Below are 23,388 nucleotides of genomic sequence, written 5' to 3'. Positions count from 1 at the left end.
GGCACCAGGATCCACCATGGGAAGAGGGCGAGTTTATTTAGACATGAATAAAAACCAGCTGAGATTTTTTGAAGAGGTAGAGAGAACCTTGGTTTATTCTAAATGTCTGTAAAATGGAAACAGATAAACTTTGTTTGTTTGCAAGAAAACTCCACGAGGAACCTTTAAATAGATCAAAGAAAACAAGAACAATAACGAATAATATTTCACTTCATTTTGACTTTACAGCTTCATGTGGATGCACACAGTGCAGACCAACTTCGTCATACATAAAAAACATAAGTAACAGCAGCAGTTTCCAAAACTGAGAGAAACACATTTTATAATTATTTGTCAAATAATAATTTCTGTACTCTGCTTTAAGAAAATCCAGCATCTTGATGAGTAAATGTAAAAACATTCAGAGTCAGAGTCGACATCTGTTTTCAGACTGATGGATGTGAAAGATTCTCCACACGTTCAGCAGCATCAGACTCCAGATAGAACGACCGGGATGCACCAGTGCAGACGATGCTCCCCCGCCTCACAGGAAGGTTAGACGACAGACATGAGCGAGTATTCAGACCAAAAGCAAAGCCACTTTTTCACCTGATGTTACCTGCACAAGTTTCACCGCAAATTTGGTAAAACACATCCCAGAGAAATGTTTAGGATTTGTCAGAAAACCAAACACTGTCGAGTCTGGGTTCATTACATCACCTGTGTCTCATTCAGCTGGTTAACCTCCCTCCTCCTCCTGAGCTGTGTCTGATGAACTCTCCTGCTGCTTCCAGCTCCTTCAGGCTGACCAGTGCCCAGTGTGATGAGCTGTTAGCTCGGATCAGTACCAGGATTTCTCTGATGGACACCAACTACCGGCGTTCTGTTTCAGCTGTGGAGCGCCTGTCCATCTGTCTCCGCTGAGTGGCAGTTTCACTGTATCTAGCAAGTCACACGTGGGCTGAGATCTGTGTCACTACAGCGCTATGAAGCCACAACAAACAGATGTTACTGAGACTTAATGACAATAAACAGGCTGAGAGGATGCTGAGAGAACTACATCAGGATGCTGAGAGAACTACAGCAGGATGCTGAGAGAACTACATCAGGATGCTGAGAGAACTACATCAGGATGCAGGGTTGTGAAAAGGCTGAACTCATGCTCTGTCAGGTCTGTCTGCAAGACGACGAGGAAACGACTTTAAAATGTTTTTTTGAATGGGGTTTGGTGTGACTATTTCTGATCCAACCTCAGGTTATAGAATATCTCAAACCTATTCAGTCCCTTTTTTTTTTGGAACTGCCACATTCCAAACTTAAGAGAGGTGTGATGTGGCCCACCTGTGTCACACCTGTAAAGCTCAGAATTAAAATGTGTAAACAGGGCACCTTTTTATCTTTAAAGAGAAGATGTTTGTTTGAATGAACTCAATGTTGCATTTAACATTTTCTTTGCGGACTTTCGTAAATTCCCTTTGCTTCAGAAACAGACAGAACTGATATTTGTAATGATCAAAAGAGCCGAATTGATTGGGTCTTCCCTTCTGGTCTGAACACACCTTCAGAGATGGACAACGAGCATCTTGCTTCAGGGCGCTGCAGCAGAGTCTGGACCTGGTTTCTCAGACTCAGGTGAAAAAAAAACCTCTGAGCAGATGATCGCTCTGCAGCTGGACTTAAGAAAACACCTCTGTGGGTGGTTTAGACTGACAGCTCGTCACACGGAGAACTCTGCACCGCCCCTCCAGGTGCGTTTGGGGAGGAGGGTTGGCAGTTTGAGTCCAGCGAAGGGGCTGATCCACAGCAGAGACGGCTGACCCCCGAACACCAACCTCAGCCCGGCCCAGCGAGTCCGACGCTCCCACGTCGGCTTCTCGTTCTTCAGACGCTCAATCTCCTGACGCACAAAGAGACCCACAACCTCAGTACACACACAGACACACACAACCTCAGTACACTCACAGACACACACAACCTCAGTACACTCACAGACACACACAACCTCAGTACACACACAGAGATACACAACCTCATTTCACACACAGAGATACACAACCTCAGTACACTCACAGACACACACAACCTCAGTACACTCACAGACACACACAACCTCAGTACACACACAGAGATACACAACCTCATTTCACACACAGAGATACACAACCCTTATTTCACACAGAGATACACAACCTCATTACACACAGACACAAACAACCTCATTACACACGCAGAGATACACAACCCCATTACACACAAAGACACACACAAACTCGTTACACACACAGACACACACATCCTCATTACAGACAAAGACACACACACCCTCATTACACACACAGAGATAAACAACCTCATTACACACATAGACACACACAACCTCATTACACACACACAGACACACACACAGACACACACAACCTCATTACACACACACAGACATACACAACATAATTTCACACAGAGATACACAACCTCATTACACACAGCCTCATCACACACACACGAGATACACAACCTCATTACACATACAGACACACACATCCTCATTACACACACAGACACACACAACCTCATTACACACACACAGACACACACAACCTCATTACACACACACAGACATACACAACATAATTTCACACAGAGATACACAACCTCATTACACACAGCCTCATCACACACACACGAGATACACAACCTCATTACACATCCTCATTACACACACAGACACACACAACCTCATTACACACACAGACACACACAACCTCATTACACACACAGACACACACAACCTCATTACACACACAGACACACACAACCTCATTACACACACAGACACACACAACCTCGTTACACTAAGAGATACACACAGATATAGACAGCACATTAATGTGGTCCTCACCGTCTCGTCGTTGCAGATGGAGTGGAGCTGAGTGCTGAACATGACAGCGGTGAAGGTGAGGAAGAGGAGGGCCTCCATGCAGAGGAAGATCATCAGCATCATCGTCACCGGAGGAGAAAAATCACTGCACTCTGGACACAAACAACAACACAGTGAAGTTAACAAACAGCTAACACAGAAAGCTAACGTCTGTGCGTCACCGAACAAGAAGTGAGATAAAGACTTTATTTGAGCTTTGATGTCCTTCCTGAAAAGGCACAGGAGGAAGAAGAAATGATGGTTAAAGGTAAATGAGCTCACCTCTCCACTGGACTCTGATGCAGGTGATGAACTGATATCCACAGAGAGCCAGAGTGTGACTGGAGATCAGAGCGATGTACATCTGTGGACAGAAGCCAAATGTATCAGCCTGTCTGCATCTTATTTTGGTTTAACCTCTATCAATCTATCATGATTTGGAAAAACATGTTTAAATCAGTTTCAGCCTCATGATGCCAAAGGGTAAAATTGAATGGAAGTAAAGACTACAAGTTTAGCAGATAAAAAAGAAGGAGAGCCTTTGAAGGCCAGAAAGTGGGACTTGTTATAATGAAATAATGTACGTAAAAAAGGCACGTAAGGGTGATTTCAAGCACTTTCAAACCTAGGACCTGTTTTTTTTGTACATATTTTAAGCACTAAACACTTCTAACTATTATTAAAAATTCTACAACAGCACTATACACGGTCTACTCTATTAACACACAGATCTGTCACCATTGTTGCTTCTTCAGTCAGCAGATGTAGACTGAAAGGTTTCCAAGAGTCGGGATAGAACATCAAAAAAAGACAAGTATGACAGTCATTTAACAGAAAATAACCAGACAATTTAAATTCAAGTAACAAACAGCCTGTCTCTCAAATTAACATCCTCTTCTAATTGTTTTCCTTTCTCAAATCGTCTCTAAAAAACCTTAATTTCTCTAGCTTTCCAAACTATGTATACATATTCCTCTGGTCGTCCTGAGTGAAAGTCACTCTGAAGAGGAAAAAAAGACACGACAGTAAAACTTACAGTGAAGAGGACGAAGAAGCGCTGGTTTTTCTCCCCGACACAGTTATTGACCCAGGGACAGTGGTGGTCCATCTTACGGATGCAGCGCTTACAGATACTGAAGAAGAAGAAGAAGAAGAAGAAGAAGAAGAAGTGAATAATAACAGAAGAATAATAATGGGAAGAAAAACAAGTGAAAGATAGATTTTTTCTTTTAACACTTTCAATCAATCATCTTCGTTGTTTTGTTGATATCTTTAGCAGAGGAGGAAATAAAAGAAGATAAGAGCCATCAATTCGACAAAGTCTGATTTTTTGCTTATACATTGAACAACTTCGTACGATAATAAAATGTCACTTGTTTTGCTTCAGTGTGGCCAGAACTCATCTTATAAAGCTTTAAAGACTGCAGAGTTGATGATGAAACTCCCTGCAGGTTGTATAAACTCTCTGACCTGCAGTGATGAGCGCGCTCAGGTTTGATGCTGCAGCATTTGGGACATTTGTAGAGGACCTCGCCCGGCTTCAGATGCAGACTCTCCATGTACTTTTTAGTGGCATTTCCTTTAGGGACAGCTCCCTGAGGACAGGATAAAAACACGCCATAAAGAAGAGAGTTCTTATGGTTTTTAAATGCTCCTATTTTTTCTAATAAAACTAAAATGAGCCAAACTGGTCCCCCCATGTACAACCCTCGGCCTCCTCACCGGGTCAGTTAGCATGGTTCGAAGATGTGAGGAGAGTGCCAGCACAGCCAGGCTGTTGAAAACCACCCCGTTGACCACGGCATACCAGAAGCTCCTTGAGGGCAGCAGCATGACGAAGGTGACCACAAAGTCAGCGAAGAAGACCAGGGACCAGGTGATGAAGGCGCACACCATGCCGCAGCAGTCCTGGATGAACCAGAGTCGCTTTGTAGCCTCGCTGCGCAAACTGTTCGGAACCACCACATCCTCTCCGTCCAGCAGGGGGCGCTGCTGCTCCACGTCTCTCAGCCTGTGGCCTGAGGACATTCTGCACCGATGGAGGGGAAGGAGGAAATAGATAAAGTTAAAGTAACCAAAGTTTAGTAGGAAAATGTTTAGTTAGTTATTTATCAACTTGTCACTAGTTTCTAGTTAAATTAAAGTCTATCCCCTACAGTTCAACTGGCACTCTAAACACTCTTAAACACGTGTACAAGTTTTTTTTATATGAAAGGATTATTTTAAGTTTGTTGTTTCTAATAAAAGTATTTGATTGTAATTTCCTGTATTTACTGTGGGTGTCTGTGTCAGTACAGCTCAGGGATAAAGGTAGAAAGTTCATGTCTACGTCGGGTGTTTTTTGTTTTTCACCACTGTGGGGGAAGTTTGCTGTCCCTGATTAATAATCAATTCAGCCTGCAGATTGATAATGAACACAAACACAGCGAGTGGTGCAAGTCAGATCACTACTTGACGAAGCATCTCAGAAGCCTCAGTGTGAGACTGAGCTCTTTAATAGGGCTGGTAATATGGCTGTGATGCATGTCTGCAATAAAATGCCCATTTTCTGTGAGTTAAGTCGGGAATGAATACACGGTGAAGTACAGCTAATCAATGTGTTGTCAATATCTATATTATCAATTCATATTTAACCTGATAATACATATAGGTAACGATCAGAAGAAACTGTGGCACTGTATCCTGACATCCCAGTGAAGAAGCATGTAAGAGAGTCAGGATGATCAATACGTACTTGAAGTTGTCTGTAATGTTACTTCACAGCATCACCTCCTCTCCTCCAGCTGCTCCATGCTGCCACTGGGTGCTGTGCCTCCAGGTTGCATCACTGTGGACGACAGAGATATAAGTTAAAAACCCCGATCAGTTCATGCTAATAAAAACAGATAACCCTCTGTTGTACTGTTGTAAAAACACGACTTTGTTAGAGAACGCATTAGCACTCAGTATCTGCTGGAATGACTTTGATAGCTCACATTAACATTAGATCTGTGTGGTGGTGCTTTTAAATAAATCATAACACAATAACCCCACCTTAAACGTTAGCATAACAAACGTAGCAGCCACTATGCTAATCTACCTTAGATTTAGCTGAATATGTTAGCCATATTTACTCCAGTAAATTCTCCAACTTAATAAAGTATGGCTTCAAATGTAAAGATGTTGTAACACCAAAAGTACAACAGTATGACATTATTCATTTGCGTTAGCTAGCTACATGTAAGTTAGCTCACTTAGCTGGCTCATTCAGGTCAGCGTTAGCTGTCATACCTTTAGCCAACGTTACGAATTATTATGTTTAGATTATCAGTATCTGGCAGGTAAACCGACACTATAGTCTTAATAGAAGCTACAAGACGATACACGTTGTGGGTGACTACTGTTAAGAATACGGATTAAAAACAGAAATATTTGGGTTGGGTAAAAGCAACATGTTCATGTGACAAAACAGAGATATAGCTTATTGATCTCAATCTCTGGGAGATTTTTTAGCGGCACATTTTTTGTTATTTTAACCCCCACAACTCACCTTTTGAAAAGAAACTACAAATTAATTTCCCGTCAGATGTTTTTTCGTGCAAATTCATGGGATGTACTGGTCCTGTGTTTTGGGGGCTGTCTCATCCACTCAGGTCACGTGGTAGACAATTCAGGAAGTTAAAAGGAAGCATCTGAGCGTTAGTCATTAACGTAAGTTAAACAGACTAAAATGTATCAAACCAACCAGTAAGTGTATATCATTGATCTAAGTTCTCTTTAAAAGCCGAAAACTTGAAAAATGAATCACACGCGATACAGCACCAATCTCACCGTTTCGTCGCTTATTGAAGTTTTATTTAATGTTTCGAACAGACTCGTTGTTGCCCCCCTGTGGTCGTTGGGGGAATAACAGCCACTACAACTGAAATCCGCAGCCAGAAACGGCAATTATCCCTAAAAAGTAATCTAACATGTCTTAGAGAAAGCTCATTTTAAATTTGAATTGTTGGTCAAATAAAAGCAAAAAGCATGTGTGTAAAATACTATAAATAATACACACACTGTAAAATCAAATCTGTTCATGTTTAATGATATTTAAAGTGAAATAAACACAATTGATAGAGTTAGTCTCAATGACAGGTTTATTATTGGTTATTTGGGCGTGAATTAAATAAGGCACAGTCACATCATCTTTAAACATTCAACCCTGAAAATAAAAACAGTGGTACAAAAGTAATTAAGACTTCTGATTGGGTTTGACATCTTTTCGGCTTAAATTAGACACTGAAACACGGGTACGCTGCCTTCCTGAAGACTGAGTGTCCCTGTGTCATGAAGTGAATCGAAGGAGAACTGAAACACACGGTTAACAGAAAAAAAAAACTCAATGAAACACAAAGAACAGAAGGTCAAAGAGTCATCAAGGTCAGTTTAAACTGAAGCTTCATCCTCACTGAAGCTGTCAAACACACAGTAAGTGAAGTGGACATTAGAGTGAACACTGATGGTGACAGTTATACAGTACTGTAGCTGTTTCATTATGTTTTAATGTATCTGTACTACATAAGATTTAGTATCTTATCATTTTAAAAAGACCAAGCTTGTGATTTTGTACCGTTAATTTCCTCCATAAACTCCTCTTTGTTTGACATCTCTGCTGCTTTCCAAATCAATACATATTTTTAGATTAATGAACAAAAATCAAAAACACAAAAATCTAACTTGCAGTGACATGACACTTTGGATATTTTTTATCAGGGTAAATATGTTCAAACAGCTTTTTATGTCATCGCATGGTTTGTCCAGCAGAGGGCGCTCTGACTCCACAGTTAACAGTCCTCTCAGCACTGTCTGCAGCACATGTAGCAGAGTGGTCTGCACCAGAACCGTTTGACAATATCTAATAACTTTAAATATTCTATAATAAAGTTATTTGTGTATAAAGCAGCATTTGGAGCACCTTTGCTGAGTCATATGGATAAAATATAGACGCACAATCCACGCAAAGAGGGTCTACTTTTATCCCAGCTCAAACAACTCTGCTGCCACATCAGTAATCGTTGATTTTTTCCCCTTTAAAACTAAATCTACATCAGTTTTAAAACTCTTACATCCAACAGGATCTCAGTAAAACCATCAATAGTTTATTATATAAACAATTTTGAAAAACTAATTTGAAATACTAAAAAACTAAAATTTACAAAAAATATCTCCTGATGCATTCAAGGATGCTCGGAAAAATCAGCGATAGTGGGCTGTAGAAAAGCAACAAATTTGAAATGCAAAAAACGGCACAGTTTCAGACTGTTGGCAGTCAAAGATAATTATGTTGTCAGAGTGTTCTTGAACGCAGCATGATGGGCAGATTTGAGGATAGTAGAGCTGTAGCGATTTATTGTTGGCTGTTATTTAATCATATATATTTTCATTTTGTGTTTATCTGACCCTTGAGTCTTTATATTTTGTAACCTAAATGTTTTGTGTGCTGCTGCAGACTCAGGGTAAAACAGAATTTTGATATTTCCTGGTTTAATAACTAAATATATACATTTCAATATACGACTTCAATGCGGTAACAATCGACCTCTCCTGAAAAACAATAGATACTGCCTGCGATGGATTATGGTTCTGCAGCATTTCAAGTCTCTGCAAGTTGATTTTCACTGATAAAAAAACTAAAATCAACAGATGAAAGGAAGAGAAACCGTCTGAAATCTGTTGGTGAGATTTTCAAAATAAGTTGCAGTGATGTGAAATTAAAATATGTAAAAGCAGCCGTCTTTAACTCGATCTATGTCCGGAGAAAACACACTTTCTACCATTAAGCTGCCCCTCCCTACATACACAACACACTAACATCAACAAGGTTCACGAATAGAATAAAATATTCTAACTAAATATAAATGGATGTTAAACAAACTGTGAATCATTTTTTATCACAAAAACTAACTTTAGTATTCAAGTAAAACAAACAAAAACACCCCGATTTTCAAATGAAGTCTGGTGCTAAAATCAGAGCTACAGTCTGGTGATGTAAAACTAAACTAAAGCTACGACATTGATACAGCAGTGAACTAAAACAACATCAGTTTGCATCCCTTTTTACTTCTGTGAAAGAGTGAAAGTGCTTCAAACTCAGGTGAGAGGAGAAAGAGGAGGAGGAGGAGGAGGAGGAGGAGGAGGAGGAGGAGGAGGAGGAGGAGGAGGAGACTGACTGCTGGCTTGAATCTGTTTCGTTTTGTGTCACGTCAGATTCAGGCTGAATATGGAGGTCAAAAATGTGAGGATATGAGGGCTCCACTTCAGCACCATTGACCTTTAAAATCTGCAGCTTGGGCCATTGGATGGTGGATTTTTCCGTGTTGTGATCTTGATAATATTTCGGTGTATTGTGCAGCCCGAGTGCAATGTCTACAAATAAAACGAAGGTTTAAGAACATTTGTGCAGAATTGTGCTCAATTTCCTCAGCTGCAATGGATTTGATTTTAGCTTTGACTATTCGTTCTTTTATTTCAGATAGCACCACACCAACTCCTCCGTCGGCCTTCACCAGCCTCGTGTTTTACCGGCAAGAAGCACGTTGATCAGAGTTTTCCAAAAGCTTCCCCGTCAGTCGGACATTCCCAACATTTCCAGGAAATGACTTTTGTCCTTTAACTTTATCATTTAACCGAATTAAAATTTTAGTAAGCTAGTGAGCTAAAGTTAAAGACAGCTCAGCTCGTAGTCCTCAGAGCCCCACTTCAAGCCTGGTGTGACCCAGATTTTTAACTTTTTTTTTTTTTTTTAATTAAGTGTTTTTATGGTTTAATAGCCTTTTTTGGGATCATTTGACTGGTAATAAACACTGTGCACGCTGAAGGACACCGTAGCTAGCAGCCGCTCAGCCTGCAGCCTCTCCTGACGTCCTTTTTCCACCAGAGAGCATCAAAGAGATCCAGCTTACAACTTGACACTGTGTTTTTAACCGTTTGAATCACTGGTTCTGTTTGTTCTGCAGAGGAGGAGGCCTCGCGGATCATTCGGCCGCTTGTAAAAAGCTTGTGAACAATGAAAGCTCCTGCATCACTCTGTGAACTGACAGAGCTAAAAAACACAAGCGCAGAGATTTGACTGAAAAAAACTCCAGGTTTTGTTAATGGATTATTTCAGTCGTCTACTTTAAAGGTCAAGCTGAGTTGAAAATGACATTTTGAAATGTGACTTTTTCAGTGTGTGATCGTTACAAACTTTAATTCACCTGCTGTGAAATGCAGCGTTCACAGAAATCTGACTCTCCTTCATACAACAGCAGACTCCAGTCTGCAGGTCGAACACTGAATCACATCAGGAAGTGTCCTTTCCTCTCTCCTTCTGTCCACACGCCTTCGTCTCTTCGTCTCTTATCAGGAAGTTGATTTAATGACGGTAACAGCAGCGTGCCAAAGCCGAGGTCAATGAGCCCTGTCTGCATGTGACCAGAGATAATGTTTCGCCTTCATGTTTTAACTAAAAACTGTTGAAACGGTAGAAATCTCTCTGTGAGCGAGAGAACTGTGACGTCACTGTGTGTTTCTCCTTTAGGCAAACAGAGAGTTTTAGGGCCATGTAGAAGTGAAGGGGAAGATCTTCTGTCTACTTTGCAGTTCAGGAAAAAAGTGAAAATGTTGAGAATGAAGTAAAAATGTCAAAACTAAAGATCAAATGTCGAGAGAAGATCAACATCCTGTAAATAAGGTTGAAGTGTTAAGAGTCAAACCTTCAGTCAATATGTTCCAAATATTAAGTTAAAATGTCGACAACACATTTGAAAAGTTTAAATTGTAGAAAATAGAGTTAAATTTCAACATTAAAGAAATATTTAAAAAGAAATTATGTGTTGAAGATAAAACACAGAAATGTTGAGAATAGAGTCAAACCTTCAGTCAAAATGTTATTTCAACACAAAAGTCCAAAAGATGAAATTTAGAGAACAAATTTCAAACAAAAGGTTGAAACGAAAGTTTAAATGTCAGAAATAAAGACATCAGAGTCGAAATCCTTCAATTAAAGTGGAAATGTCTAAAAAAAACTGAAAAGTCATAAAAAAAAGAAATAAAAAAATTGATGATGTTGAAATATTGAAATTAAAAGTTTTGTATGAAGTCTAAATATTGAAAATAAAGTTGACATATTAAGAACAAATCGTAAATGTCTGGTGTCAAGTCAAAATGTAGAGAACAAATTCAAATGTTAAAATGTCGAGTTTAGTCGAGTTTAAATTTTGGGATCTTTTTGGAAACAAAGTCGAAAATTGTTGAAAAAAAAAGTTCAAAAATGTTGCTCTCGATTTATTTCCTCACAGCTGGCACCAACACTGACAGGCTGACTTTATCATTGATGCTAAATGTAAAAAAGTATTTCTCCTCTGTTTTCATTTTCTTGTGCCTGGAACCAAAACTCTCCGGTGTTTGGTGTTGATGTGGTGTCTGACGCTGAGGGAAGGAGACGCCTCGGTCTGTTTCAGTTCAGAGTCCTTGATAATCTCTGCACGGCTCCTCACAACATCTCCATCTCCGTGGAGCCTCCGTAGTTTGTCTCCCCCGCTTGGTCGGCGTCTCTCTGGTGACCTTCGTCAGTCTGGATTGTGGAGCTGGAGTCTCCCTCCTCGCTCTCGGACTGAAAAGCCTCGTTTTCTGTGCCAGTCTGGTCTTCGGGTGATTCTAACTTCCCGTTCAGAGGGCGGAGGCTCGGGCTGTAGGCTTCAGGCGGCTCGGAGTCGTCGTGTGAAGCGGAGTGATCAGTGGACGTGTGTGCGGGGAAGGATTCAGGTGAGTGTGAGGGTGCGTTAGAGGACGACGAAGGTGAGGTCTCGCTGCAGTTAGAGTCAGAGGAGTGGGTTTCACTGCTGTCAGGCTGTGCTTTACATCTGTGCGTCTGAACACTGCTTGTTTTGGAAGTGTGTGTGGGCCCAGGCTCCTCCGGTGTGTGTTCACCTGAGTCCAGGGTGTGCCAGCGAACCAGGTGGTGTTCCCTCAGTCGGGGTCCCGCTACCTGGCTCGCAGAGGGGCTGCTGACCTCCACTGTGTCCCCTCGCCTCAGCCTCCTCCTGTCCGGATTCACCTGGGGAAGAAAAAAAAGATCAAGTTAAAGTGATGCAGCATTAGGGGCGTGGCCTCTTTGAGTGACAGCTGGGAGCTGCTAGCTGTCTGCTAGGTGTCCCCTCAGCTAACTCAGTCACTGAACGTAACCTCTGGGCCGTGTTTGTGCTGTTGGAGCCTTTTGGAGATTTGTTCATGTAAATATCAGACAGATAATCTGTGTGTGTGCTTTATTGGACGAACAGACCGTCCAACACGTCTCACACACTGTTCTTACACTCACTAACTCACATTTCTATTTTAGGACATCGAGAGAGAAGCTGCCAAAAGCGTACCTGGTTCATGTTTGCTGAACACCTGGGGGGAGGACCAGAAGAACCTTTCTTCATCTGCTGCACCCTGAATCAAAGGAAACACAGTTAAGACCTCACTCTAACAGGATCTCATTTGTTTTATCTTCAGTTCTCTGACTGTCAGAGCTTGCTGAGAGTTTACCTGCTGATGGACTGAGCTAGCTTCTGTCTCCTGCCGTTAGCGTGATCCTGTAGCCTCAGGCGCTGGACGAACGAGTGGGCTGCAGAGACGACAGCAGAAATGATTGAAGCAACATGATTATGGACCTATTTGTTCGACAGCGCCAAATGTTTTTCTCACGATTAATGAACTGATTATGATGCAAGTTACCCAGAGCTCCTTTGGGCACAGAGAGGAGTTTGATCGGTTCAGCATCAGGAGAAAGTCCGGACGCTTTCTGCAGAGCTCTCAGGATCTCTGTGTTCTGCAGGATGACAGCAGTTCAAAAAGCTGATCAAAAGGGAACAACATGTCTGAACAACATAACCTTACCCTTCAGAGCGTTGTATTCCTGTAACCAAACCTGACAGGAAATTTACTCAGATTTGAGTTAACTGCACAAACATTCAGCCTTTTGTTTCAGCGTAATGAAAGCCACTTCTATATGCTAAGGTGTGAATTCCTGAGATTTGATCTTTAATATAAACAACAAAAGTTCTTGTTGTTTCCACTGACAGGCTCAGATTGTTATTAAAGTGTGTGACAACATTACAGAAAGGATCCTACAGAGATAGACCTTTTTGTTACAGAGGACGATGTTCTTTTGAAACCAGAAACAGCTGTTACATCGCTCTCTTCAAAGCCCCCAGACTCCATTGATGAAAACAGTGATTTTACTTCTGCAGAACACAGGAGCTGCTGGTCTGCTGTTGCCATGATTGGTTACTTTATTTGTGTTGTTGTGTGACTTGGGTGTTTCAAAAGGTTAGTTTGGAAAAACACAACATGATACCACCAGAAAAAACTAACCAATCAAGGCAGAGGTAGATCAGCAACTCTCCTGTTCTGTGATGTAAAATTACTGTTTTTGTCAGTGGAGTCTGGTGGCTTTGAAGAGAGCGCTGTAACAGCAGTTTCTGGTTCCCCTGTAACAAAAAGGTCCTAGACTTTGACTTTAGGGAAACTGATGAGCAAAATTAACTTTGTGATATAAACAATAAATCTTGAAAATAATCAGCCGCTTTTTCGAAAATTAAAAATCTGTTATCTGTTTGTTTGAGTTCCTGCATGACGCCCAGTGTGCCTCCATAATCTGCCCCCTGACCGACCCTCATTTTCAGCCTCTTTAATGCCACAAACCCTTCGAAAAGTCGTGTCCATTATGGAATACAAGTTGTGCTCAATACACAGAAAAGGTATTGACAGGTTGTTAAAGGTTCTTAGTAGTCTTCAGTGACCCTGCTGTGTGTTCACTCCCACCTTGCCGCCCAGTTCGTAGGCGCAGTCCAGCGGCGTCCTCTGCCTCTTGTTCCTGATGCCGGGCGAGGCTCCGCCCCTCAGCAGCAGCTCCACCAGCGCCTGGTGTCCGCCCCGCACCGCCTCATGGAGGGCCGTGTTCCCCTGAAGGTTCACCACGTTCACCAGAGCATTACTCTGCACAGACAGGACAAACACGAGGTATATTTAATTTACTTACATCTTACAAATATCTTGATTTTGAATGTTTGTGACGATTAAAAATGCTGCAATCAGACGAGCGTCATGTGGAGTGTTTACCTGCAGCAGCGTGGTGGCTGTCTCCACGTTCCCACAGAGACAGGCGTGTATCAGAGGCGTGTTTCCGTAGTGGTCCTTCTTGTTCAGTTTGGCGTTGCACTCAAGCAGAATCCTCACCACCTAAACACGCACACACACACACACACACACGCACGCACGCACGCACGCACACGCACACACACACACACACACACACACACACACACACACACACACACAAATAAATGACTGATGAGGAGTGATTTCTCGACTGAGATCAAGCTGAGGTCAGTTTAAAGTTTCCACTAGAAACTGTTCAGTCAGATTTTTGTTCTGACTCTTGATAGTCAATGAAATTAATTTATTTATTATCAAAAATTGTTTAAATCAATCCCTCAAAACTTCCTGACTTCCTTCTCTGAGACTTCAAGCTCATTGGTTCCTGATGCAGAAGAAAAACTCTAATAGCAGCTCACAGATTTATAGTTTAATTGTTAAAACGTGGTGAGTATTTCAGAGGAGATAATGCATTTGTTTAGGACTACTTTCCGCGGCGGATGAATCCACTTGTGAAGCTCTAGAGAGTGTTTGTGGCAGCAGGTCGGTGCCTGTTAGATTGCGACTTCATTCAATCTAATTCATTCAGACTTACTACCCTAAACTTTTTTTTGCACTGCTGCCTTTTGGCCACCAGATGGCGCCAGTTAGCCGTGCAACAGCATCAACACAAACTTCTTAATTCAGAGAGCAATCAGGGTTTTAGTTGACCAACTTCTACATAATGGGCAGCTGTAAATGTTTTTATTTTCTAATCACGAGCGTGACACGAAAATGTGTTTGGTCAGAGTACAGTCAGAAAGCTCCGAGGCTGCTTCTGCACACATTCATCGAACTCTTTTCATGAGGATTTAAAGGCTTAATTAAATCAATTAAAAACAGTTAGTTTAGTATAGCTAGGATTATTTAAATCATTATTATGTAGATAAGGTAACAAGTAATTAGACTGTAATAGTGGTTCAGAGACAGGCAGATGCTGTCAAGTGCACTTTTTAATTCATTACATTTTATTTCAAAGTTTAGTTTAAATGACTTTAAACATTTTTAAAACTTTAAATAAAAGTAGGGTGATGATCTACTTGACAGCATCTTATTTCCTTATTTGTACCCTCCTCTCTCCGCTCCCCTCCTACCTGGATGTGGCTGTTCTGCGTGGCCAGGTGCAGCGGGGTGGCGCTCTGGTTGGTGCGGGCGTTGACGTTGGCTCCGTGTCGTATCAGCAGGCCGGTCAGCCCAGCGTGGCCGTGCAGGGCGGCGACGTGGAGCGGCGTGAAACCGTCAACGTTACAGCTGTTAACGCTGAGACCTCCGGCCTGCAGGACACACAGCTGCAACACATGCACGCACACAAACGGACACACACACACACAAACACACACAGACACACACAGAGTCAGATCGTATTGTTTTTAAGGTGCGTCTGTGAAACATTTCTGCCTGGGCAGCTGTCAGACCTGTTGAGTGGGAGCGCAGTTCGGACACTGACACAGCGGGTGGCAGAGCAGAACCTCAGACCGAAGCTCTCCTTCATCCTCCTCCTCCTCATCCATCCACTCCAACAGGTAACGCACCTGAACACACACACAGAGCACAGCAATGATGAAGAGAGGGTGGATCTGAAGAGGAGCGAGAGGACGCATATGCTAAGTTATGAGCTAATGCTAGCACAAGCTTCCATAATAAGCAATTTGGATGCTAAATTTGGCTAGCAATAACTAGGCTCGAAACATAATGTACTTCCTGAAACCGAGCGCTCAGAGTGTCTTTAAGCACAACATGAAACTTTTTGGATTGCAATCCCAGGTAGCTCCGCCCTAAATCCTCCCCTGCTTTAAGGTTTGTGTGACTCTAGGCACTTCTGCATTACCACTCCTCACAGTCTTTAGCTCAGATGGAGAGAAAACGTGACGTTGTTCTTACCATCTCTACGTCACCATCTGCCACGGCACGCAGCAGCTTCTCCACCTGTCAATCACAAACACACACACACACACACACACACACACACACACACACACACACAAAGTGTCAGATTACTAAAGTGCGTCTGCTTCAGTATCAGAACTACAGGACTACTTTGAAAGGGGCTCCTTTATGAGCCGCACTTTCTTGAAGTTGTGTTAGTAAATTAGGAGGCGTGGAGCTCAGTGTGTCCTGTAGGGTGAGGTTGTTGTGTCACCTCTCTGTGTCGGACCCGCTCTGTCTCTGGTTTGACCTCGGAGCTCAGAGAGGAGGTGCTGGAGATGGAGGAGCGGCGGCTGCTGCAGTCGGAGGCCTGAGGGGAGCGAGAGGGAGACTGCGAGGAGGAGGAGAGAGAGGAAAGGAAAAATGCATCTGTACAGGGCTTTTGTTGAGACTCCAAACACAACATGTACAAGTGCAGAAATGTCTTTCTATAGGTATGTGAAGTATTTTTAATTCTGAGGAACAGAGACGTGAATTCATCTGAACTTTGCCTGTACATGCACTCACTCGTGGTTTCATAGGCCAATATTACTTTGAAAGATCCTATGCAGTGTTTGACAAGTGAGTGCCCCTGATCCTTCACAAAAAAAGCACAATGAACCTTTTGGTAATGAGCCTGCTGTCTGGTTGAAGTTGTTAAATAAACCATGTGTAGGACAAGAGAGCAGATCAGACTCACATCGAGCCCGCTGCCGCTGCGCTGGTGGCCGTTCTGAGTCGACTGCAGCAACATGAGGATCTACAAAAGGTAAAGCACAGAAAATACATCAGCACACAGAGCACGCGGCTGCTGGAGGTGTTTCAGCTGATTCTCTGCAGCCTGAATGCTGCCCAAGACAATCAGCCTGTTGTGTTCCCACGACCTGAACACCAAGCCCCCCTCAGCTCCTGAAACAGCAGCTGATCAGATTAGAGAAAAAATTATTTATTTGAAACATTCCTTTGATTTCGTCATCGGTGATCAGCAGCTTGAAGTAACTCGCTCTGTCAGATGGTATAACAGTTAAATATTCATGCTTAAATAAGCAGCAGGGGATGAAGTACTTAGATGTTTTAATCTAATGGATGCAACATAATCTTTGGTGGCAGCTGCTCCAGATCAAAGTCTGTGCATTTAAAGTTCTTGTTGTTTCCACTGACAGGCTCAGATTGTTCTTCTAAGTGTGTGACAACATGACAGAAAGGATCCCTACAGAGATAGACCTTTTTGTTACAGAGGAAGATGATTGTTTTAACCACACACAGACGTTACATCGCTCTCTGCAAACACACCAGACTCCATTCATAAAAACAGCCATTTTATCTGGAGGAACACAGTAGCTGCCTGTCGACTGCTGCCTTCGTAAGATGTTTTTGTGTTGGATCAGAAAAAAACACTTAAACCCAAAACACCACAAAAAAACCCAACCGATTCAGGCAGCAGTAGTTCAGAAACTCACGTGTTCTGCAAAGTAATTTTAGTTTGGTGGCTTTAAAGAGCGCAATGTAACGTCACTTTCCAGCTGCAAAAAAGCATCTTCCTCTTGAACACAAAGGTCCAGCATCTGCACAAAGAACCAGTTTGATTTTTCCTTGAACTCAAAATCAGCATCCGACTTCCTTCTGAGGCTCAAGAACCATCTGAGAAGTGAAATGAATTCACGTACAACCATGTTACAGAGCATCCTCTGACCTTGGAGTTGAGCGCACACTGCAGCGGCGAGTCTTTGTTCTTGTTGAGGATGTCCGTGCTCGCTCCGTTCTCCAGCAGCACCTGGATGATTCCCTCGTAGCCCCAGCGAGCCGCCATGTGCAGCGCCGTGTCGCCTTTATCGTTCTGCAGGTCCAGCCGGCACGTTTGGAGGTCGTAGTACACCAAGGCCTTCACACACTGACACACAACACGGACGCCATCAGAGCCGAGCAGCATCTCAAAATCGTTTTTAAAGTGTGAGTATTCCCTGAATACTAACTTTTAATTAAAGTAAAGAGAAATAACATGAATAGTTACGAACGTGTGGGAATGTTCCCCTGCTTATTGTGATCATTAAGGACGTGTGCTGAGAAGTGGGTATAATGAAGACAGAGTGAGAGTTTGACGTACGTCCTCGTGTCCGTACATGCAGGCGAGGTTCAGCGGTGTGTTGCCGTTGTTGTCCTGAGCCTCTGTGTTGGCCTTGTAGTGCAGCAGTAGCAGCTGGAGGACAGAAAGCTGATCAGTGATTAAAGTATGATATTTATATTGTATAAACTTTTAATGTTTCATCGTCTGTAAATATCTTCATTCAAATGCTGAGAATCTGCTCTGTTTTATAAAACGTAGTCACTGATTTTTGGCCACTTGGAGGCAGCAGAACTTTGACGTTATCATCATCTTCTAAGTTTTTATGTTAAACTTGAAGGCAAAAACATTTAGTTATTGCCAGGGGACCCCCTAAAAACACAGTGTTTTAGCCTCACATCCTGCGTTGTGCGCCTGAAGCTCGTTCTGGACGGCTCACATCGCTTCATCTCGTCAGTTTTGGGATAATTAAGAAAAACTGCAACCTAAAAAGTAGTTAATGAACTGATCTTTTTGCCAGAGCTCACGCCTGATTGTGACTGGACGATTTTATGTTCATTTGTCATCATGAAGATCCTCTTAGACTTTTGCTCCTTGTAACTTTTCTGCTGGAACGGCTGCAGCCGTGACGAGACTTCCTGCAAATGACATTTACCTGACTGTAGATGCATCTTCAAATTTACCAGCTAGTCTCTAACTGTTTCAGGCTGCTGTATGCCGCTGAGCAGGTAGTGTTGAGTGAGTTATTAAAGTGGCACAATAAGAGCTGTGAGACTGAGACAGAACAGTAAAATGATGAAAGCTAACCAATGAAAGTTCAACGCTACAAACTCACCCTTTCATTCTTTCTTTTCAGAAATTATTTAAACCAAAGCTGCTTCAAAACATGTTTCTGTAAATTTAAAGTGTGTGTTCTCACGGTGACTCCCTGGTATCCCCGCTGGCAGGCCAGATGCAGCGGTGTGAGGGCGTGGTAGTCTGTGGCGTTCACTGGAGCTCCTTTACACACCAGCAGGTCGATCAGCTGGGACTGACCTGAAACACACACACACACACACACACACACACACACTTTACCATGTAAGTCAGGGTTTAAATCCTCCGAGAATATTTCAATTCTTTTATGTGTGTGTGTGTGTGTGTGTGTGTGTGTGTGTGTGTGTGTGGGACCAGCTACTCACCACAGGTGGCAGCGACGTGCAGCGGCGTGTAACCGCGGTCGTCTCTGGAGAACGGAGTGACGATGGACGGGTCGTTCAGCCGCCTGCAGCAGGAAACAAACAAGCGCAGCAGCAGTGAGACACAGAGCCGACGTGTGTTGTCAGACACACGTCGGCTCTGTGTCTCATCATGAATCGTCTTTAATGATCCATCTCTGTAAAACTTCGGAGCAACTGAGAATAACTGAGCTCTGTGTCAAATGTTGTTCATGCTCTTTAAAGGTGTAAAATCACACCCAGCTCACAGTTCTCTCAGAGTGGTGTCAAGTATTCACATGCAAAATAGACTTATGTCCCCTGTGGGCCACCGTAGATTATTCATAATAGTTAACAGACATAAAAAGGAAGTACAAGCTGCTTAAATTTCACAAATTGAAATGTTAATGAAACTTAGAAAACGAACAATGTTTCAAAATTCAACAGCAGTCACAGTTCACCCATTGTACAGTATGCGTGTGTCTGTGTTTAAGTGGGAAGTGAAAGAGCAAACTTCTCCTTGTTCTTAATTAAAAGCTCTGATGTAACAAAGAAAAGAGAAAAAAGGGAAATGAGTTTGAGTTAAAAATGAAAACAGAAGTGAGAGTTTCAGTAACACACCTGGACAGTGTCTGCATGACGAGTAAAGCAGTGTTGTACAACCAGAGAAAGTCCCTCTCTGTGTTTCTCTGCAGAGCCAGCAGACTCTTACACCTCAGCAGAACAACCACCACTTCATCATTTCAGTGATGAGCTCCTGTCGCTGCTTGAAAGGAGCTCGTTTGACATTTTATCAGTTGGTCCTGTTTTCTGGATCTCATTTGTTGTAGCCATGTTTTTATCCAGAGCAAGTCTTTCACAATCAAACCAATTCATAGTTTTTTTTATGGCATTGTCAGACTGATCGGTCCTACCTGTACTGCTTACCTCGGCATGCCTTCAGCCTGCTAACCTCAGCTAAGCTGTGTGTTACTGCAGGATACCTCTAGAGGGCGCACCATAGAGCTCAGGCTGTATGCAACTACTGTATGTGCAGGATGTAAACAACAGACATGGAGACACTCGAGGAGGTGACTGTTATGATCATTCTGAGATCACAGCAGAAACAGTGACAGCTTTTGGCTCCGCCTCTCCAACATGTTCCTCCGTGCACGGACGAAACGCTCCCATTTAGTTTTGCAGGTTTCCACGTTGACGTCTTATCTGTAAAGGTCTGTGTCGACCCTGTCACATCCCCTCTGCCTCTACCCTGCCCCTACTGCTCATGTGCAGACTGCAGCTCGCGTACGCGTAGCGTTAATCTTTGAGGACGTGCACAGACGACGGTCCTAACAGATGAAGGGAACGCATAGCAGCCATCATGCGTATATGTAAAAGCAAGTATTTCTCTGGCTCAAGTAGAAGGATCAAGAAACACCTATTTGTGTTGAGCTGGGAATCAAGCTACACCAGTCGCCAAGAGCTGGATCACAGCAGCCAGGCCAGTTTGGGTCCGTTGCTGGCAGTCTTCCTGGTTTCCTACTATGGATGCTACTATGTAAACAACGGAGTCATTCTGCACAAATCAACACAGATGTTTTTTTCTGATTTCTGCATTACCTCTGCATCATCTCACTAGTCTGAGGACATTCAGTTGTCAGACTGACGGACAGACAACCTGAAGACATAATGTCTCAGGCCACGGCTGTCGACAGTCTGAAGCCCTCTACTGAAACCGCTCTTTTTTCTGCGGAGGCTAAAGTCTTCTGATGTTTTAGAAGTTGGTAAGTTTAATGCTGCGGTCTGCTGGGGAGGCAGCCTGACAGACGAGGACACCAGGCAGCTGGAGACAAAGGCTGGCTCAGCGCTTTATAGGAGGCTGGACTCAGTGGGGACTGTGGTGCAGAGACGCACACAGAGAAAGCTCTATGTGATGCTCTTTACTGGCTCTTATTCAAGTCTTTGCTTGTAAATGACATGTCTGAGTGAACATCCGTTACTGGATACCTGAACAATCTGTGGGCCATCAGAACGATTCATAAAGCTTTTATTATAAGCTAAAATAGTAGAATAATGTTGATTAAAGCAGCTTCATCTATACATTTTATTTCCTGTGTATATATATGTGTGTGTGTGTGTGTGTGTGTGTGTGTGTGTGTGTATTTGAACACTGACCCAGACAGCTGGAGGTCACAGAGGTCACAGGAGCAGAGGGGATGACACATCCTGGCGTCCTCGTTGCTTTCTCCTTCACTCAGCAGACGCTCAACCTCTGCTTCGTTTCCATTCGCTATGTGCTACACACACACACACACACACACACACACACACACACATATTAATGAACATTGATTACACTTGATTGCAAGTTTAGACCCCTAAAATGAGTGCTGAGTCACTCGTAGGACCCCAGATCAGGTTCTGACACATATCAGGAAACATCAACACCCTTCTGAAAACGTCTACAATAAACTCAGTGGGACTAAATTATTATAAATTAACTTCATCATTCGGTGCTATTGATTACTGTTAAGTACCTTTTGACTCCTGCTTTTTATCTCTGAATGCATAACCTGACGTCTGAAGGGAAATTTAGTTTCCTGATCTCACCTCAAACAGACAGTGGATGGGCGTGGCGGAGCTCTGAGACAGCAGACTCATCCTCTCCTTGAACATGGCCTTGTCATTCAGCTCACCTGAACCCTGAGGGACACAAACAGGAAGCAATGGACTAAACACCATGAAACACTGGAGCGACAGGGTACAAGTCTTCTTCCTGAATGTGTGTGACTCACATGGTGCGTGTCCTGCAGCTTCCCCAGGTTGATGTACTCCACTGCAGCCTCGAAGGTGCTCAGGCAGTAGCTGAGTTCATCTTTGCTGGAGTGGCTGAAGCAGAAGTTCCTGATGTAGCTCAGGTTGGCCATCCTGAGGACAAATAAGTCACACACAAAAAACAACGTTATCCCCGTTGATTAAACTCATGTCTACCAAACAACAAGTGGTAACAGGGAAATGATGTTATTTTTAAACCTGGGCACTTTTTAAAAACATGTTTCGGTGTCTTAATGACTAATAGGTAAAAAAAAGTTTAGGAATTGCTCCGTTAGATTTCTTCAGCCTGCAGCAGTGAAACAGGCTGTAATAGCTGCGATGTAATCCTTGAGGACTAACGCACCAGATCAAAGGTTCTTATTTTAAGTGTCTGACAACATTACAGAAAAGATCCCTACAGAGATAGACCTTTTTGTTAAACCAGAAATAGCTGTTACTGCACTTCCTTCAAAGCCACCAGACTCCATTGACAAAAGCTGTAATTTTACCTCACACATCAGGAGAGTTCTTGGTCTACTGCTGCCTCGTTCAGTTGGATTTTTGTGCCAGTGTGTGTAATGCAAAAATTGTGCTGACAATTTAAAACACCAAAGTCACCTAATAACACAAACAAATGAACCGATCAAGGCAGCGGCAGACCAGAAAGTCCTGTGTTCAGTTAGTTTTTAAACCCACAGAAAACCAGAGGTGTTGGTCTCTCCCTAACTTGATCATTATGCTTGTTTGTGTTCTTGTGTATGTTGGATCTGAACAAAGTATTTAAAAAACACGATAATTAAAACAAAGAAGCTGATCAAGGCTGCGGTTACTAATGGATGGATTTCTGTAAAATTCGATCCATTCATTCATTCATTCACTTCAATTCATTTTCCCCCCATGATGTTCTGCAATAACTGCTGACTTCACTAGCGCCATCATCGGGTCAAAACCAAACAGTAACCTTTGAAAAATGAAGCCAACATGGAAGTGTAAAAGCTGCAGTTCCTCTGGTGTCCACTTGAGGCTGTCTCCAGCAGTGAGTCAGTCCCCATAGAGCCCCATGTTAAACTTTACAGCAGAAATAAACATGTTTACAGCCTGGTACAAAAAACAGTTTGGGTCTCTATAGCTCATTTCTCTCTTCATGACAACTGTACGGGGAGAATCTTTATACAGCTCACCTGTTTACATTATATCAAGGCTTAAAGTGATGCAGCATTAGGGGCGTGGCCTCTCTGAGTGACAGGTGGGAGCTGCTCGCTGTCAATTTCAGTCACTAAATTTGACCTCTGTCCCTCTCTTCTGACACTTCTGACACTACTGTATGTTTACATACTCCAAAAATGACAGAT

At 42.8% G+C, this 23,388-nt stretch overlaps 2 protein-coding genes across 2 annotated transcripts in view; both read right to left on the bottom strand.

Annotated features, from left to right (window-relative positions):
• Positions 1 to 11: 11 nt before the first annotated feature.
• On the bottom strand, positions 12 to 6,508 carry LOC138612842 (palmitoyltransferase ZDHHC7-like). Its single transcript, XM_069686320.1, has 8 exons — positions 6,426 to 6,508; positions 5,631 to 5,723; positions 4,619 to 4,925; positions 4,367 to 4,491; positions 3,933 to 4,029; positions 3,179 to 3,260; positions 2,879 to 3,009; positions 12 to 1,876 (listed from the first exon to the last, which is right to left on the bottom strand). The coding sequence occupies exons 3-8, from the start codon at positions 4,922 to 4,924 to the stop codon at positions 1,697 to 1,699; spliced, it is 921 nt and encodes a 306-aa protein (XP_069542421.1). The 5' UTR covers position 4,925; positions 5,631 to 5,723; positions 6,426 to 6,508; the 3' UTR covers positions 12 to 1,696.
• Positions 6,509 to 10,975: 4,467 nt separating this feature from the next.
• ankrd27 (ankyrin repeat domain 27 (VPS9 domain)) overlaps positions 10,976 to 23,388 on the bottom strand; it is a 28,259-nt gene continuing 15,846 nt past the window's right edge. The window contains exons 11-28 of the mRNA XM_069686431.1: positions 22,018 to 22,150; positions 21,833 to 21,925; positions 21,398 to 21,519; positions 19,229 to 19,311; positions 18,967 to 19,082; positions 18,090 to 18,182; positions 17,679 to 17,876; positions 16,686 to 16,745; positions 16,221 to 16,337; positions 15,962 to 16,006; positions 15,496 to 15,612; positions 15,175 to 15,369; positions 14,006 to 14,125; positions 13,709 to 13,882; positions 12,620 to 12,713; positions 12,431 to 12,509; positions 12,271 to 12,334; positions 10,976 to 11,957 (exon numbers count right to left, since the gene is read on the bottom strand). Of these exons, the coding sequence (XP_069542532.1) occupies positions 11,394 to 11,957; positions 12,271 to 12,334; positions 12,431 to 12,509; positions 12,620 to 12,713; positions 13,709 to 13,882; positions 14,006 to 14,125; positions 15,175 to 15,369; positions 15,496 to 15,612; positions 15,962 to 16,006; positions 16,221 to 16,337; positions 16,686 to 16,745; positions 17,679 to 17,876; positions 18,090 to 18,182; positions 18,967 to 19,082; positions 19,229 to 19,311; positions 21,398 to 21,519; positions 21,833 to 21,925; positions 22,018 to 22,150 (2,467 nt within the window). The 3' untranslated portion in view covers positions 10,976 to 11,393. The remainder of the gene's footprint in view (positions 11,958 to 12,270; positions 12,335 to 12,430; positions 12,510 to 12,619; positions 12,714 to 13,708; positions 13,883 to 14,005; positions 14,126 to 15,174; positions 15,370 to 15,495; positions 15,613 to 15,961; positions 16,007 to 16,220; positions 16,338 to 16,685; positions 16,746 to 17,678; positions 17,877 to 18,089; positions 18,183 to 18,966; positions 19,083 to 19,228; positions 19,312 to 21,397; positions 21,520 to 21,832; positions 21,926 to 22,017; positions 22,151 to 23,388) is intronic.

Source organism: Semicossyphus pulcher, unplaced genomic scaffold (genome assembly GCF_022749685.1).
Source record: "Semicossyphus pulcher isolate SPU_LCO1_2020_fin unplaced genomic scaffold, fSemPul1.0.p SCAF_8, whole genome shotgun sequence".
NCBI classification, from domain to species: domain Eukaryota; kingdom Metazoa; phylum Chordata; class Actinopteri; order Labriformes; family Labridae; genus Semicossyphus; species Semicossyphus pulcher.
Note: the sequence above shows the minus strand (reverse complement) of the source record. Positions and strands in the feature narration are given on the sequence as shown.

What these genes read in the sequence shown, in the direction of transcription:
- LOC138612842 (XM_069686320.1), bottom strand. Translation starts at nt 4,924, where the DNA reads ATGTCCTCAGGCCACAGGCTGAGAGACGTGGAGCAGCAGCGCCCCCTG. An exon ending in GAACCATGCTAACTGACCCG is followed by an intron (nt 4,492 to 4,618) that starts GTGAGGAGGCCG and finishes TCCTGTCCTCAG; the next exon opens with GGAGCTGTCCCTAAAGGAAA. An exon ending in CCATCTGCAACGACGAGACG is followed by an intron (nt 1,877 to 2,878) that starts GTGAGGACCACA and finishes TTTGTGCGTCAG; the next exon opens with GAGATTGAGCGTCTGAAGAA.